The 14,462-nt window shown below is 38.8% G+C and overlaps 2 protein-coding genes across 2 annotated transcripts; both read left to right on the forward strand.

Annotated features, from left to right (window-relative positions):
• The first annotated feature begins 3,205 nt into the window (after positions 1–3,205).
• Positions 3,206–7,971, forward strand: LOC119500546 (nuclear factor 7, brain-like). The gene is made up of 2 exons (XM_037790323.1): positions 3,206–3,946; positions 5,299–7,971. The coding sequence occupies exons 1-2, from the start codon at positions 3,840–3,842 to the stop codon at positions 6,785–6,787; spliced, it is 1,596 nt and encodes a 531-aa protein (XP_037646251.1). The 5' UTR covers positions 3,206–3,839; the 3' UTR covers positions 6,788–7,971.
• Positions 7,972–10,185: 2,214 nt separating this feature from the next.
• tmem177 (transmembrane protein 177) lies at positions 10,186–14,146 on the forward strand. The gene is made up of 3 exons (XM_037790324.1): positions 10,186–10,295; positions 11,752–12,006; positions 13,078–14,146. Exons 2-3 carry the CDS (start codon positions 11,752–11,754, stop codon positions 13,807–13,809), a joined length of 987 nt encoding a protein of 328 aa, XP_037646252.1. The 5' UTR covers positions 10,186–10,295; the 3' UTR covers positions 13,810–14,146.
• The last annotated feature ends 316 nt before the right edge of the window (positions 14,147–14,462 follow it).

A 14,462-nucleotide genomic window follows, 5' to 3' on the forward strand; every position in this document is an offset into this window, starting at 1 on the left:
CCGAAACCACAGAGGACGGGGTGCAAACTCCAACACTAAGGAATGCTGATATCTCATGAGATGTGATATATTATTTATTTAAAGAGATTTGACAGAGTGTAGTTAATAAGAGCACACACATGCTCAGAAAAATAAAGCACACACACATTTTCTACATTACTGGCAAGACTGTTTATGATGCAGGAGCCCATTACCAGTAACAGTCAGAGGTGTGTGTGTGTGTGTGTGTGTGTGTGTGTGTGTGTGTGTGTGTGTGTGTGTGTGTGTGTGTGTGTGTGTGCGTGCGCGTGCATGTGAGGGAGGGAGAGAAAGATGTGAATAATTCAATTGAAATGAGGAAGAGGGAGCATGTTGTGGGGGTTAGAGTTACCTCTGTACATAATCCAGACATTAGGCGTTTTATAACTGACATTACAGTAACTGATGGGAAGTGAAGTGCTCTCTCTCTCTATATATATATACATGTATATATATACATGTATATATATATACATATATATACACATTCGGGCTGTCGAAGTAAACACGATAATAACACATTAACGCAAATTAATTTGAATGCCTCTACTTTCTTTAACGCATTAACACAACCTGTGATTTTTAAGCAGTTTTAAAGCTAGAGTGAAGATACTGGTATCATATGAAACTATAAAACCTAAGGAATCCATCGGTACCAACCATGTCATACTAGCTTGTTGGGATGGAGGCTAAATAACGCTGCTAACTTAAGCTAAATTTTGGCCAGGAATAGCTAGCATGGCCATTTTCAAAGGGGTCCCTTGACCTCTGACCTCAAGATATGTGAATGAAAATGGGTTCTATGGGTACCCACAAGTCTCCCCTTTACAGACATGTCCACTTTATGATAATCACATGCAGTTTGGGGCAAGTTATAGTCAAATCAGCACACTGACACGCTGACAGCTGTTGCCTGTTGGGCTGCAGTTTGCCATGTTGACATCTCAAGAAAAGTTATTTTTTCTACAATTGGAAAATTGATCTATCCAGTACATTTAAGTCATATGACACTGCCTTATCAGACTTTAATTATTTTTTTTAGAAGTCTTCAGGTATGGAAGACCTTACAGTAAATCAAAAGTACACAACAGGATACATGTTTTCAACAGGTCTGCAATGACACATGAATTTGTTTTTCCAGTGTGTCTGGGGAGTCTGTTTGACGTAGAGACATATTGATTTAGGCTTTGGAAGACTTGTAGGAAGCAATCAGGAGGTGGTGAATTGATCGACCGGGTTACTGATTTATCCATTCATTGAGAGGTCACTCCACTGGATTGGACGACAAGTTGATGGGATCTTAATTTGAGAATTGATTGCTTTGTGTCTCTCATTTTTCTTCAGATGCTGCTGGCGTCAGGTAGAGTGAGCCTTTCTGACGGCAGCCCTGGAGGATCAACGTCCATGGACACAATGATACAAGACCACATGATGTGTTCAACATGTTTATTCTCACAGGAATATTTGTAGCATTTGTACACATTTAAGTCTTGATTTTCTCTTAAGGGACATCACCTGTGTTCATCACCTTGAAAAGTGGAATTGACTTTCAGTGTCATGGGTCATTAAGCACCAGTGACGTCTCTGTGTGTGTGTGTGTGTGTGTGTGTGTGTATGTGTGTGTGTATCAGTATTGATGCATGTATATGTGTAAAAAAAAACACAGTCACAATCCAATGCACATCAATGCCCAGCAAATAGCCTCCTTGACCTCTAAATGCAGGACGCTGCCCTTAAAAAACGTTTGACTCCTTCACCACTTGACTTAACACGTGGACACATCAACATGTCTCAGATCCTGCAAAGATCACACAGAATGCACCTGGTTTGAATTCAGTTTTGGTTTCTTCTAGTCCATCACAGGATACATCCCTTACACATGACTGTCAGGAACACTAGAATAGAAAAGAATAGAATAGAGGATGGGGATTCTCTCTCTGTCTCTTTCCCTTCAGACACACACAAACACAGAGACACACACACTTCCATCGCCTCTCGCCTGTTTCCATGGAGACAGTAGTGAGCTGTTTCTTCACTAGAATCAGACCGTCTGACTCGATCACAATACATATGCACACACACATGCGTGCTCACACATACACTGCAAAGTGATGGATGTTCAGTTTTAGCCTAAAATGACTGTGAGTGTCCTACACAGAGCTCATCCCTACATGCACCAGGTTGTATTAGTTATTCTGCATCATCACTCTAAAGGTTTTATGTATAGATGACTATATGAATCTAGTGCTCTCATTTGCATAGTTTCTCTTTTCCCGATTGTGCAGATTTCATTTTTATATGTGATGAAAGTATATAAATATTTTTAAAGAGCATGTTAAATGAAGTGTATTTTAATGAAGAGATAAACTGCAAGTTGGATAGGGGTAAACTGAGCTCAGTGAACAGAGTGTGATGATGGTTTGAGAGGATAAAATGTGCTTTTTGTTGGAGCAGTTGGAGCAAATATGATTAAAACAAGTTATTCTTATAAAACAGTGTAGTGCATGGAACAGGTAATCTGAAAAAAATAATGTTCCTTCATGTCCTCCGTTGTCCTCCGGAATCAGAGCCAAGCTGGAGTCTGCCGTCTCTGAGCAGCTGTCAATCACTCGCAAAACTCCGATCAAACGGTCAAACTAGGCAGCGCTGATCAAATATGAATCAATATTCTGTTACAATAATGCCTATTTCTTGCCTCAAATGTTTTCAGAATCATCTTGTAGTGTACTGTTTAGCTGTAAAATGTGACCTGGCAGCCATGTTGAGATCAGTTGAGGAAATACCAAGCACTGCCCACCAGACAGAGCACACTTTCTAATTTTACAGCTAAACAGTACACTTCAAGATGATGGCTAGATTTTTTAAAGCCTGAAAACAGAGCCACGAGGAGGTGTAGAAGTCTAGTTTTCTCTCTCTTACAATATGCTGAAAGGTTATTATGGAATTTTTGCCCAGTGACGCCAAAAACATTCTACCTACTGCAGGTTTAACAATGAACATATACTGTAGGTGTACAACAGAGCAGCCAGACTGCTCCTGTCTGTATCTTTAACTCACACACTCACATATGTCAGTTGTCTGTCAACTTTCACGGTATACCTTGATAGTGGTATACCGTTACAACCCTAGTTGGTCTTTCAAAAATGGCCTGCACTCTGACTTGCTTTGGATCTACAGGATTAGATGAGAACTGAAATCAAAACAAGTCCTCAGTGTGTTACACAACTTCTTTTAAAAGGGTGTTAGGCTGCCCCACCCTAGTACACTTCCACCTCAACACTAGCACCATACTAATTTGGCATCAACATTAATCTAAAGTCCCATGTTAATGAAAACCCTCTGAATACTAAACATTTAACTGTTTCAGCAGCTGCAAGTTGCTGATCTTAAATATTGTGGTCGTCACATCATGCAATAAGAGTACAATACTGAAAGTTCTCTCATACCGTCTTAAGCAACTGCACAACTTTCACTTCCTCCTGTACCTCGACACCACCACCATGTGTGCAGCCACTGAGTGCATGGAAATCAGCTGTTGTGTACCTGCATGGTTCCAGCTTTCATTTGCATCCTGTGCATATACGCACCACACTCAGCTACACCATTAAAATTTAACAACAGCTCACAGGCATATAGCCACGTCTCAGAGCTCCTCAAAGGAAACACACATCATTACAGATCAACAGCAACCGCACATGTGCTCACCCCCTTCCCCTTTTTCTAATCTGCATGTTTGACTCAATCTGGAGAAATGTGGAACATAGAAGATAGATGTGAAACAGCACGCAGTAATTGCAGTATAGCCGGGGTCTCTTGAAAGAATGGGAAATACCAATAGGGCTGTAATGAACCATTCCCATCTATTCATCACACCCACAGATACTGGCAGCAGCTCGGAAAGAAAAAAGAAGATGTGGGGGAGATTCTGGTTAGTTCCACCTGTTTTGTTCCTCATTTCTCTTTGTTTTAGTTTGTTTTATAACTCTGTTATGATTCTTTTTGATCTATTCTGTACCTTTACTGTTCGGCTTTATAGATTTCTCTCATAACAACACATAATATACATACATACAATAATAAATTATGATATAATACTTGCCTATATTGACCTTTTAATTTATTTTTAAGTCACCACAGTAGCCTTAAAATGCACATTTTTTCTTTTTAAAGTCTATTTGAGATCCTGACCGACTTTACTGTCTTTCAGAGGATGTAGCAGGTTCAGTTTTAGAGCTAGAGTGAAGGAACAGATATCATAGAAACTAGTAACTAGACCTAAAAACCTAAGAAATCCACTGGTAACAAGGAAGGAGTGAAGGAGGCTAAATAACGCTCCAAAGATAGGCTAAATATTTGCGAGGAAAAACTAGCATGGCCTTTTTCAAAGGAGTCCTTTGACCTCTGACCTCAAGATATGTGAATAAATATGGGTTTCTATGGGTACCCACGAGTCTCCCCTTTACAGACACAAAAAAACATGCAGATTTTTGAATGCAGTATAAATGTGTTATTTTTGCCTATTCTAAAAATGATGGTTTGAATATTTCTGCATACTGGAGTCCCTAAACAGTCTTGGAATTACATAAATTGGGTATCACTGTGAAGCTGAGACTCTTGTGGATCCAATGAGCCTGATTGTATTCATGTGTGATAATGTTAGTCCCGATAGTAGCCATTTCATTAAGTGAGACCATTTTTTTTAAACTTGACCTATTATATTATATTACATTATATTACATGATATTATATTATATTGTATTATATTACATTACATTACATTACATTATATTACATTACATTACATTACATTATATTATATTATATTACATTACATTATATTATATTATGTTATGTTATGTTATATTATATTATATTACATGACATTATATTATATTATATTATATTATATTATATTATATCAAATTATATTACATTATATTATATTATATTATACTATATTATATTACATTATATTACATGATATGATATTATATTGTATTATATTACATTATATTACATTATATTATATTATATTATATTATATTATATTATATTATATTATATTATATTAGCAGTCTGCCAGCAGAGGGCGGTGCAGCTTTAAAGTGACACATTCAGGTGAATTCCAGCTGCTCTACGTCATCAGCTCAGTGGCCAATAGCAAGGCGTCGAATCCCACTACAGCCAATCAGAGGAGGGATGTGTGAAAGTAAACGACTGACCGGCAGCAGAGCAACTTCACTCAACTTTATAATAAACAACTAGAGTGTTGTGTTTCAGTTCATTAACCTACAAGTTCAACCTGTCGGGAAGTTCAGTCTTAAACCTCAAAGAAGAAGAAGAAGAGATGTCATCCACCTGGCTTGCACCAAGAGAAGAGCTCTTCTGTCCTGTCTGCCAGGACATCTTTAAAGACCCTGTTCTCCTCCGTTGCAGCCACAGCTTCTGCAAAGTCTGCGTGCAGACATGGTGGAGAACCCAGCAACGACGTGAGTGTCCAGTCTGCAGAGTGTCTTCCACTAAGGTGCTACCAAGTAACCGAGTGTTGAAGAACCTGTGCGAGGCGTTTCAGCTGGAGGTGGACTCAGGTGTCTACTGCAGCCTCCACAACGAGAGGCTGAAGCTGTTCTGCAGAGACCACCAGACCCCCATCTGTGTAGTCTGCAAAGAGTCCAACCTGCACAGAAACCACTGCTTCACCCCTTCAGACGAGGCTGCACAGACTCACAGAGATGATCTCCAGGAGTACGTGAGTTCTTTACAAGAGAAAGTGAAACTCTTCAGTGAAGTGAAAGTAAACTGCGAGAAAACACATGAAGAAATCAAGAAACAAGCTCTGGACACAGAGATGAAGATAACAGAGGAGTTTGAGGTGCTTCAGCAGTTTCTGCTCAGAGAGAAAGAGGTCAGGATTGCAGCATTAAAGGAAGAAGAAGAGTATAAGAGGGAGATGATGAAGGACAAGATTGCACTTTTGACTGGTGAGGTAAACACCTTGGAAAGTACCATAAACACCATAGAGGGAGGGATGAGAGAAAATGACACATCCTTTCTTTTTAAAGTGAAAGCTTTAAGGAGCGCAGCTCAGCGTCCCCTGCCTGAGGACCCAGAGCCGGTCACAGGGGCCCTGATCCACGTTGCCAAATACCTGGGAAACATGAGCTTCAATGTGTGGTGCAAAATGAAAGAGATAGTGTCATACACGCCTGTGATCCTGAACCCCAACACCACCCATCCAGAGCTCCACCTGTCTGAAGGGTTAACCAGTGTGAGATATGGACCAGAACAGACTGTCGCTCCAACCCCGGAGAGGATGGAGCAACACCGCAGTGTGATGGGAGTTGAGGGCTTCGTGTCTGGGAGTCACAGCTGGGACGTGGAGGTCGGGGATAACCGTGTGTGGGCTCTGGGTGTGATGGCACCGGACGCTCAGAGGATGGGAAACGTGCTGTCTGGGTTATGGATGGTGAGGTCCTGTAATGGTAAACTCACAGCGTTCTCCCCATCGTGCCCGGTGTCTGTGCTGAAGGGCCGGCTGAAGGGCCGGCTCCTGAGGGTCAGAGTGCACCTGGACTGGGACAGAGGGAGGCTATCCTTCCTGGATCTAGATACGAACACAGTCGTACACACCTTCACACACACATTCACCGACAGGCTGGTTCCGTACTTCAACACCTGGAGCGACGTCCCACTGAAGATACTCCCTTTGAATCTCTCTGTGACAACAACGCAGGAGCTGGAGGATTACGAGATCAAAACGATCTGGTGATGGAGAGAGCGGTGTCGGTTGTCATAACCTTCCATTACTCACAGACTAATTGACAGATACAGGTGTCTGCTAACAATTTATCACGTTCTTTGGAGCCAAACCCAAACATGAAAAGGCACAATTTCGTTAAATGTACAAGGAGTGCATTTTCCCCAAATTCTGCCTCCCCAGGACAGTTGGGACACCTTGTTCTGGGTTAAAATGATCATTTAAATTGAATAAATTACAGTCTGATTTTGAACATCTTATATTTACAGTGTCACCTGTCCACACATTTCTTTGTGAAAATAGGAAACATTTGTAAAAATGACTATTTTCATAAGTTGGTGATGGGGAGAGCGGAATCAGTTTTGTATTAATACTAAATAACCTTCAATTACTCACGTACTTGAACCATAATGAAGATAATTTGATCCCTGGACAGGTACAGGTGTCTGCTAACAATTTATTTATTTTTTTTTTTTTTGAGCCCAAACCAAACGTGAAAGGTAAAATTTTGTTAAGTGTACAAGGAGTGCATTTTTCCTAAAATTTGGCCTTTGAACACCCTATATCAACAATACCACTTGTTCACACATTTCTTTGAGAAAAAGAAACAATTAGAAACCAAAACATGGGAAAAATAGGGTCCACGTTGAAAAATACCAAAGTTACCCTTTAATAATAGTAATTGTATATTCAGAGATGTGTGCAATCAATGTAAAATAGCCTCAAAACTACCAACATGCTGTATTTCTAACTGAAAACATTGTGCAGAACTGCAGAAATATGAATGGTCTAATGATAATGACGGTGTCGAGGTGTGGTTAGACCATATACTTTATACTACACCTGTGAATGGAAATGCTAAAGCTGCACTGGGGACCTTTTCCAGCTTAACTAAATGGTAGCAGAATTACTCAATTTGAGTAGTTGGACACTTTATTACTGTTTTGTATTTGTATTTTTCACTTTGTTAACATACCATCAAGGTGGCGGTACTGTTATGGCCACGTATACTGTTGCAATGAATTAACAATTTAAAAGTTTTGATTGATTGTATTTTTTCTTTTTGCATTTCTCTGCCACACCGGAGTGCCTTATTTTGTCATTAAAACTACGTTAATATGCATAACTTTGTGAAGAACTTATGTAAGGAAAAAAATATAAACAAAAACAATAAAACACGTTATCTCTGAAAAAGAGTGTGAATCATTAGACTATCAGGTTGTGTTAAGGTTAACAACTTAACAGGTGCTATTCTATAACAAGTCATTACACTATTATTTCCAGCGATTGTTTATTAATTACACATAAAAACAATGTCAGGTCGATCATTTGCAATTTAACAAACATGTTATTTTGCATAACATCTCAAGAATGCTGCCTTTCATTTTAAGGTGAGACCCAGGCAAAAATGTAGTTTTTCATGCACTGGTCAATTTTTTAGATTTTGGGCTATTTTGCTTCCATAACATGTCTTCTTTCAGACTAGTAGAAAGAAAACATCCAAAATACACATTTAGGTGTTTATTTTACTACTTTGTCTTCTTGTGTCTGTAGATTTCTCCTCAATTCACCCAAAGTTACCATTAGATAATGCCTCATTTGCATATTTAAGCATAACATTTCAGAAAACTTGTAATACAAAAAATAATTATCTTAATGTAAGTAATCAACTGGAGAAGTTTCATGGTTATTTTTTACATTATTCACCTGTAGTGTCTTGCAAAATGTATCCATATCTGTGAAGGTCAAAATGACAAAAAATAGTTTTGTTTTTTTCTCAGACTCTGAGCCGGAAATCCCCACATCAGTAGCTCTTACATCCACCAAACTTTCCAGTTTCATTCCCATCTATATTCGAAGGTTTTTTACAGAGGAGTTTGTTCATATAGTATTATTCATATCCTGATTCAGGGCAGGCTCTAGCCTTTTTGGTGCCCTAGGCAAAATTTGGATTTGGACACGGTTAGGGTTCAACACCCCGTAAACCATGACACACATCAGACATCACAATGGTTTTTAGACAAAAGTTAAGATTTTAATTTGAATAAATAGCTGTATTTATTATAATATAAATAAACAATTGGTCCCAGATATGGTTATCTTAAAAGTGTTTAATCAGTTCCACTAAAATGAGAGTTACAGGGGTGAAAAGTGTCTTTCTTTCTTTCTTTCTTTATTTGTTCATTTGTTACCTCAATGCAGAAAATGAGGAGGGGCGCCCATGTGCATTTTTATTTTCATTTTTATTTTTTTGTATGTTTTATGGCTATTGACAGTATTTTCTGATTTATGGAGTGATACAAAAAGATATCCAAAATTCCTTCTGTAAAAAACTTTAAGCCTGGCTTTATGCCATGTTCATATTTATAAGGATGATGCATTATTTGCATATTTAAACATAAAAAAAAGAATTGCCTTAATGTAAGTAATCAACTGGGGAAGTTTCATGGTGATATATATTAATTATTTTTTACATTATTCACCTGTAGTGTCTTGCAAAATGTATCCATATCTGTGAAGGTCAAAATGACAAAAAATAGTTTTGTTTTTTTCTCAGATTCTGAGCCGGAAATCCCCACATCAGTAGCTCTTACATCCACCAAACTTTCCAGTTTCATTCCCATCTATATTCGAAGGTTTTTACAGAGGAGTTTGTTCATATAGTATCATTCATATCCTGAGGCTCTAGCCCTTTTGGTGCCCTAGGCAAAATTTGGATTTGGACACGGTTAGGGTTCAACACCCCGTAAACCATGACACACATCAGACATCACAATGGTTTTTAGACAAAAGTTAAGATTTTAATTTGAATAAATAGCTGTATTTATTATAATATAAATAAACAATTGGTCCCAGATATGGTTATCTTAAAAGTGTTTAATCAGTTCCACTAAAATGAGAGTTACAGGGGTGAAAAGTGTCTTTCTTTTTCTATTTATTTATTTGTTCATTTGTTACCTTAATGCAGAAAATGAGGAGGGGCGCCCATGTGCATTTCTATTTTCATTTTTATTTTTTTGTATGTTTTTTGGCTATTGACAGTATTTTCTGATTTATGGAGTGATACAAAGAGATATCCAAAATTCCTTCTGTAAAAAAATTTAAGCCTGGCTTTATGCCATGTTCATATTTATTAGGATGATGCATTATTTGCATATTTAAACATAAAAAAATAATTGCCTTAATGTAAGTAATCAACTGGGGAAGTTTCATGGTAATATCTATTAGTTACATTTTTTATTTATATATTTGTAATATTCTGTGCTCCTAAATTCAGCGTTCTCTAAGTCTGAATGACAGCTGCTCTTGTGTTCATTGCTTTATGTTTTTTTAATAAAGATTTTCATTATACAAAAGTCTTAAATACATAAATATGAGGTTAAACACTTTGCCAGACTTTAAAATCGACTGTCGTAAAACTGTCGTGCAACACCCTGACGACAGCTAAATCGCTTTACGGACAGCTGTTCTGTCATGTAAGATCAGTTTTCGGTTGTCCTTGCAGAGATGTGGAGAACACGTGAGTTTAACAAGTTGTTTGTTTGCTATGAATTACAATAACTACTGTTGTTTTTAGCCTCAATATGTTTTGCATTCAGTGAACTACTAAGCTAACTAATGCTAAAGTAGCTCATAGTAGTTTTTCATTATTGGCTCAGTTAGCTGAGGTTGCTTTACATTGTAGATAACTACAAACTCAATGTGTCGGTTTAAGGGTACTTTTGGGGCATTTTAGTGCTGTTTTCTCTTGTTTTTAGCAGGTTAAATGCCTACAGATAGTGATTGACATGTACTTCAATTCAGAGGTGCTAAGACAATCAAATATAGCAGTCTTTGTGACTCATAAGGTTGCTAACATATTTTGTGTATGACTGTTGACATGGTCTTATATTTTATTTTGGGACTTCAAACTCATGCAGGAGATTCATTAGTCATTTCACCCAGTTTATAATATCAAATAAGTTCAGAAAACTGTGGTGAAATGCACTTTTAAAGGTCCCATATTATGCTCATTTTCAGGTTCATACTTGTATTTTGTGTTTCTACTAGAACATGTTTACATGCTGTAATGTTCAAAAATACCCTTTATTTTCCTCATACTGTCGGCCTGAATATACCTGTATTCACCCTCTGTCTGAAACGCTCCGTTTTAGCACATTTTGACAGAATTGCAACAGAATTGCGCTGCTAGGCAACAGCTTAGGTCTATGTGTACTTCCTGTCAGCTGATGTCATTCTCATACACTGCAACCAGGAATAAACTGGGACACATTTAGAATGTTTATGTTTAAAATTATGTCAAGGGTCTAAATATTGTATATTCGTGACATCATGAATGGGCTGGAATCCTGACGGCTTGTTTCAAAAGCTCAGTTTCTGAATACGGGCTGTGTGTATTTCCCTGTGGATTGAGTGTTTCGATACTTTCACAGTATTTATATAGGATTTAAGCCTGCTTTATAATAAAAAAAACATGAAAATCTCATTTTTTTATAATATGCAACCTTTAAGACCAGGAAAAGTCAACTTGCCATGATGCTGTGTTCCCAGTGTCTCTGTTGTTATGATCAGGGACTGCCATGTACACCATTTATCTAAAGCTAACTGAATAATATGGTCTGTGAAGGTGATGTTACGGAGGCTTAGTGGTTAAAGAAAATATACCTTCAACAGGACAACAAAGGTTCAAATCCTCGCCTGAAGTGTTCTTGTTCTTGGGTGCTGAATCCCACTAAATTTGGATTTCTGGTTGAGGGGGACCAAGTTTTTCCAGCAGAAATCTCTCCCAAACAAGGAGTTAGTGGAAGTAGACTGGAGGTTTCCCAGTGCTGCCTTATGTAATTGGTTGAATTTGTATTCATTGAATTGAAGCCCTGGTATAGAGAGGGTCTTTTCTGTTGAGTTCACTTTCTGCATATATACAACATACAGGTCTGTTGGTTTACTCATGATTGTGTCTTCTGCCTCCTTCACAGATGCCACCTACTGAAGTCTGTGCACCAAAGACAAAGACAAAACAAAGACGTGACATGGCGTCTCGCTTCCTCAAGTACGCAGTGCTACTTCAGAAGTACAGGACTCCGCTGATCATTGCGAGCTGTGGTGGCGTCTTTGCGGCCAACATGTTCTACCATGTTTTCCCTGACATCTCCTACCGTCAGCTGTATCAGGCCTGGTCCAAAGGAGAACCGGTCACGCTGTCTGAGAAGCTCGAGGATGTTTTCCAGCAGGTAGTGTTGTTCAATCTACCTTCGAGGTTACATTTAATAACAGTTGTTGTTATACTGAGTTAGATTTGTACAGTTACTTACAGATGAGATAAAAGACCCAAACAACATTACACTGAGAAATTCACTTCTTTGCCAGCTATTGAACTATTAAAAAACACTATATTCTAGAAATAACAGTTATGTCAGGGTTGTTGTCAGTATGCACAACATTTTTACCAGAGTTGAAGTAAGAACAATAGTCAAATTCAATAAATTACAGCATCACAAAGCATAGATTCCCTTCACAAAACAATGAATGAAACAATGAGACATTTTTTATCTGTTCAAAATGTACCTTAAAGGGAGATTTCTCAAGTATTTAATACTCATATCAACATGGGAGTGGGTAAATATGCTTGCTTTATGCAAATGTATGTATGTATATATTTATTCTTGAAAATCAATTAACAACACAAAACAATGACAAATATACAGGTACTGCATTTAGCATAAAAAATATGCTCAAATCATAACATGGCAAACTGCAGCTGTCATTGTGTCAGTGTGCTGACTTGACTATGAGTTGCCCCAAACTGCATGTGATTATCATAAAGTGGGCATGTCTGTAAAGGGGAGACTTGTGGGTACCCATAGAACCCATTTTCATTCACATATCTTGAGGTCAGAGGTCAAGGGACTCCTTTGAAAATCCCCAAGCCAGTTTTTCCTCGCAAAGATTTAGCCTGACCTTGGAGCGTGATTTAGCCTTTGCGACAAGTTAGTATGACATGGTTGGTACCAATGGATTCTTTAGGTTTTCTAGTTTTCTAGTTCTAGGTTCATATGATGCCAGTCTCTTCACTGTAGCTTTAAAACTGAGCCCACTACATCCTAAAAATTGCAAGTTGCCTTAAAGCGTTAAAGAAATTAGTGGTGTTGAAAGGAATTTGCGTTAACGCGTTATCGCCTTAACTTTGACAGCCATTCATAGTTCATGGAGGAGCAGTACCATTAAAGTATAGTATCACAATGTGCAAAGAAAATAAAGTGACATAAAAATCTAAATTCCAATGTTGTTGTTGTCATTTGCAGGTGTTGAAGGACTACGGTGTCAGCTCACCAAAGAATTTCTCTGCCTTCGCCTCCTATGGGTTCCACACGGTTGGTGCTGGCGTCCCGTGGCTTTCTGCAGGAGCCCAAATTGGCATCCCAGCGAACTTTAACAGCACGTCCGATGACCAGAGCGGAATCACCAACCGCACCATTTTCATCAACGGCAAAGCGGTGGACTGGAGCAGCGACACTGGCTCTGCTCTGCAGGAGGCGCTGGTGTTTTCCCTCGAGGCGCAGAAGTTTGCCATAGCACGAGAAGTGGCCCGCTTGCAGTCTGGAGGACCTGTTCTGAGTGCCGCTGTCGCCCCAGTCTGCCTGGGAGGGGTTTGGATATACAGCTTGCTAATGAAGCAGTTGTTCGGGATCCACGCTGGGCCTCCACTACTTCGTGGAGGTGTGAACGTTGTGGCGCTGGGAGTGGGTGCCGTGTCTTACTTTCTCACCTCGGATGCCGTCAGCCAGTGGATTGACTACAGCTCAGACAAGCATGCGGCGGGAGTGTCCCGTGATTATGCCAAAGGAGGGGTGGAGTTTTACGATAAGATTCTGTCGAGAAACAAGACGCTGCGCTCCCTGATGGGGCAGAAGGGACAGGAGATGTATGCTCCCAGTGGGAACCTGTTTCCTGCTCACCTCCTCAAGCTGAAACACACACCATACACATCCAGGAGGGAAGGGATCCTCACTCTGCTCAGAGAGGAAAAAGCTTGAAAAGAAATGGATGTCACCTGAACCTGTAATGATGAATGAAGCTGTGCTTATCACTGTGAAAAATAGCAGAGTAGGAGGCTTCCTGAGCGTTTTTTAGAAGCAAAAAACCTTGTCCAAATAGTTTTTTGACATATTTTTCATAGAAATATGTCATCCCGCGTGTGCTGAATGTTATTTTGTGCAACGTTTTATGTATCCTGAAGTGCAGAACAATGCAAATTACAAGACAAGTTTTGTAAAGTCCGGAAGTGTCAAATATTTAGTGGCTAGCGAGACTGAAAAGACAAGATTTAGGTGGTTACCCAATGTGCAAATAAACATTTTTGAAACCTGTTAAGAGCTGATGAAATATATGTTGTTGAATAGATATGAGTGAACAGTCTTTGTCATGCAGAATAAGGTGCCATTGTTCTTTGGCTCTAGATATTACAGTTAGAATCTGTTAGGAATGATCAGTGTTGCAATTTCAGAGGAGAACATACTGGCTGTAGCATTGTTGTCAGAGAATCCAGTATTTCAATTCAACATGTTTCCTTAATCTCTGATGACATATAATGGTCATTTTATGAATAATTATAGTAAATATATTCCATATTGGTCCGTTAAATGTGAATATTTTCTGGTTTCTTTACTCCTATGACCGTAAACTGAAT

The sequence above is a fragment of the Sebastes umbrosus genome, chromosome 13 (assembly GCF_015220745.1).
Source record: "Sebastes umbrosus isolate fSebUmb1 chromosome 13, fSebUmb1.pri, whole genome shotgun sequence".
NCBI classification, from domain to species: Eukaryota; Metazoa; Chordata; class Actinopteri; order Perciformes; family Sebastidae; genus Sebastes; species Sebastes umbrosus.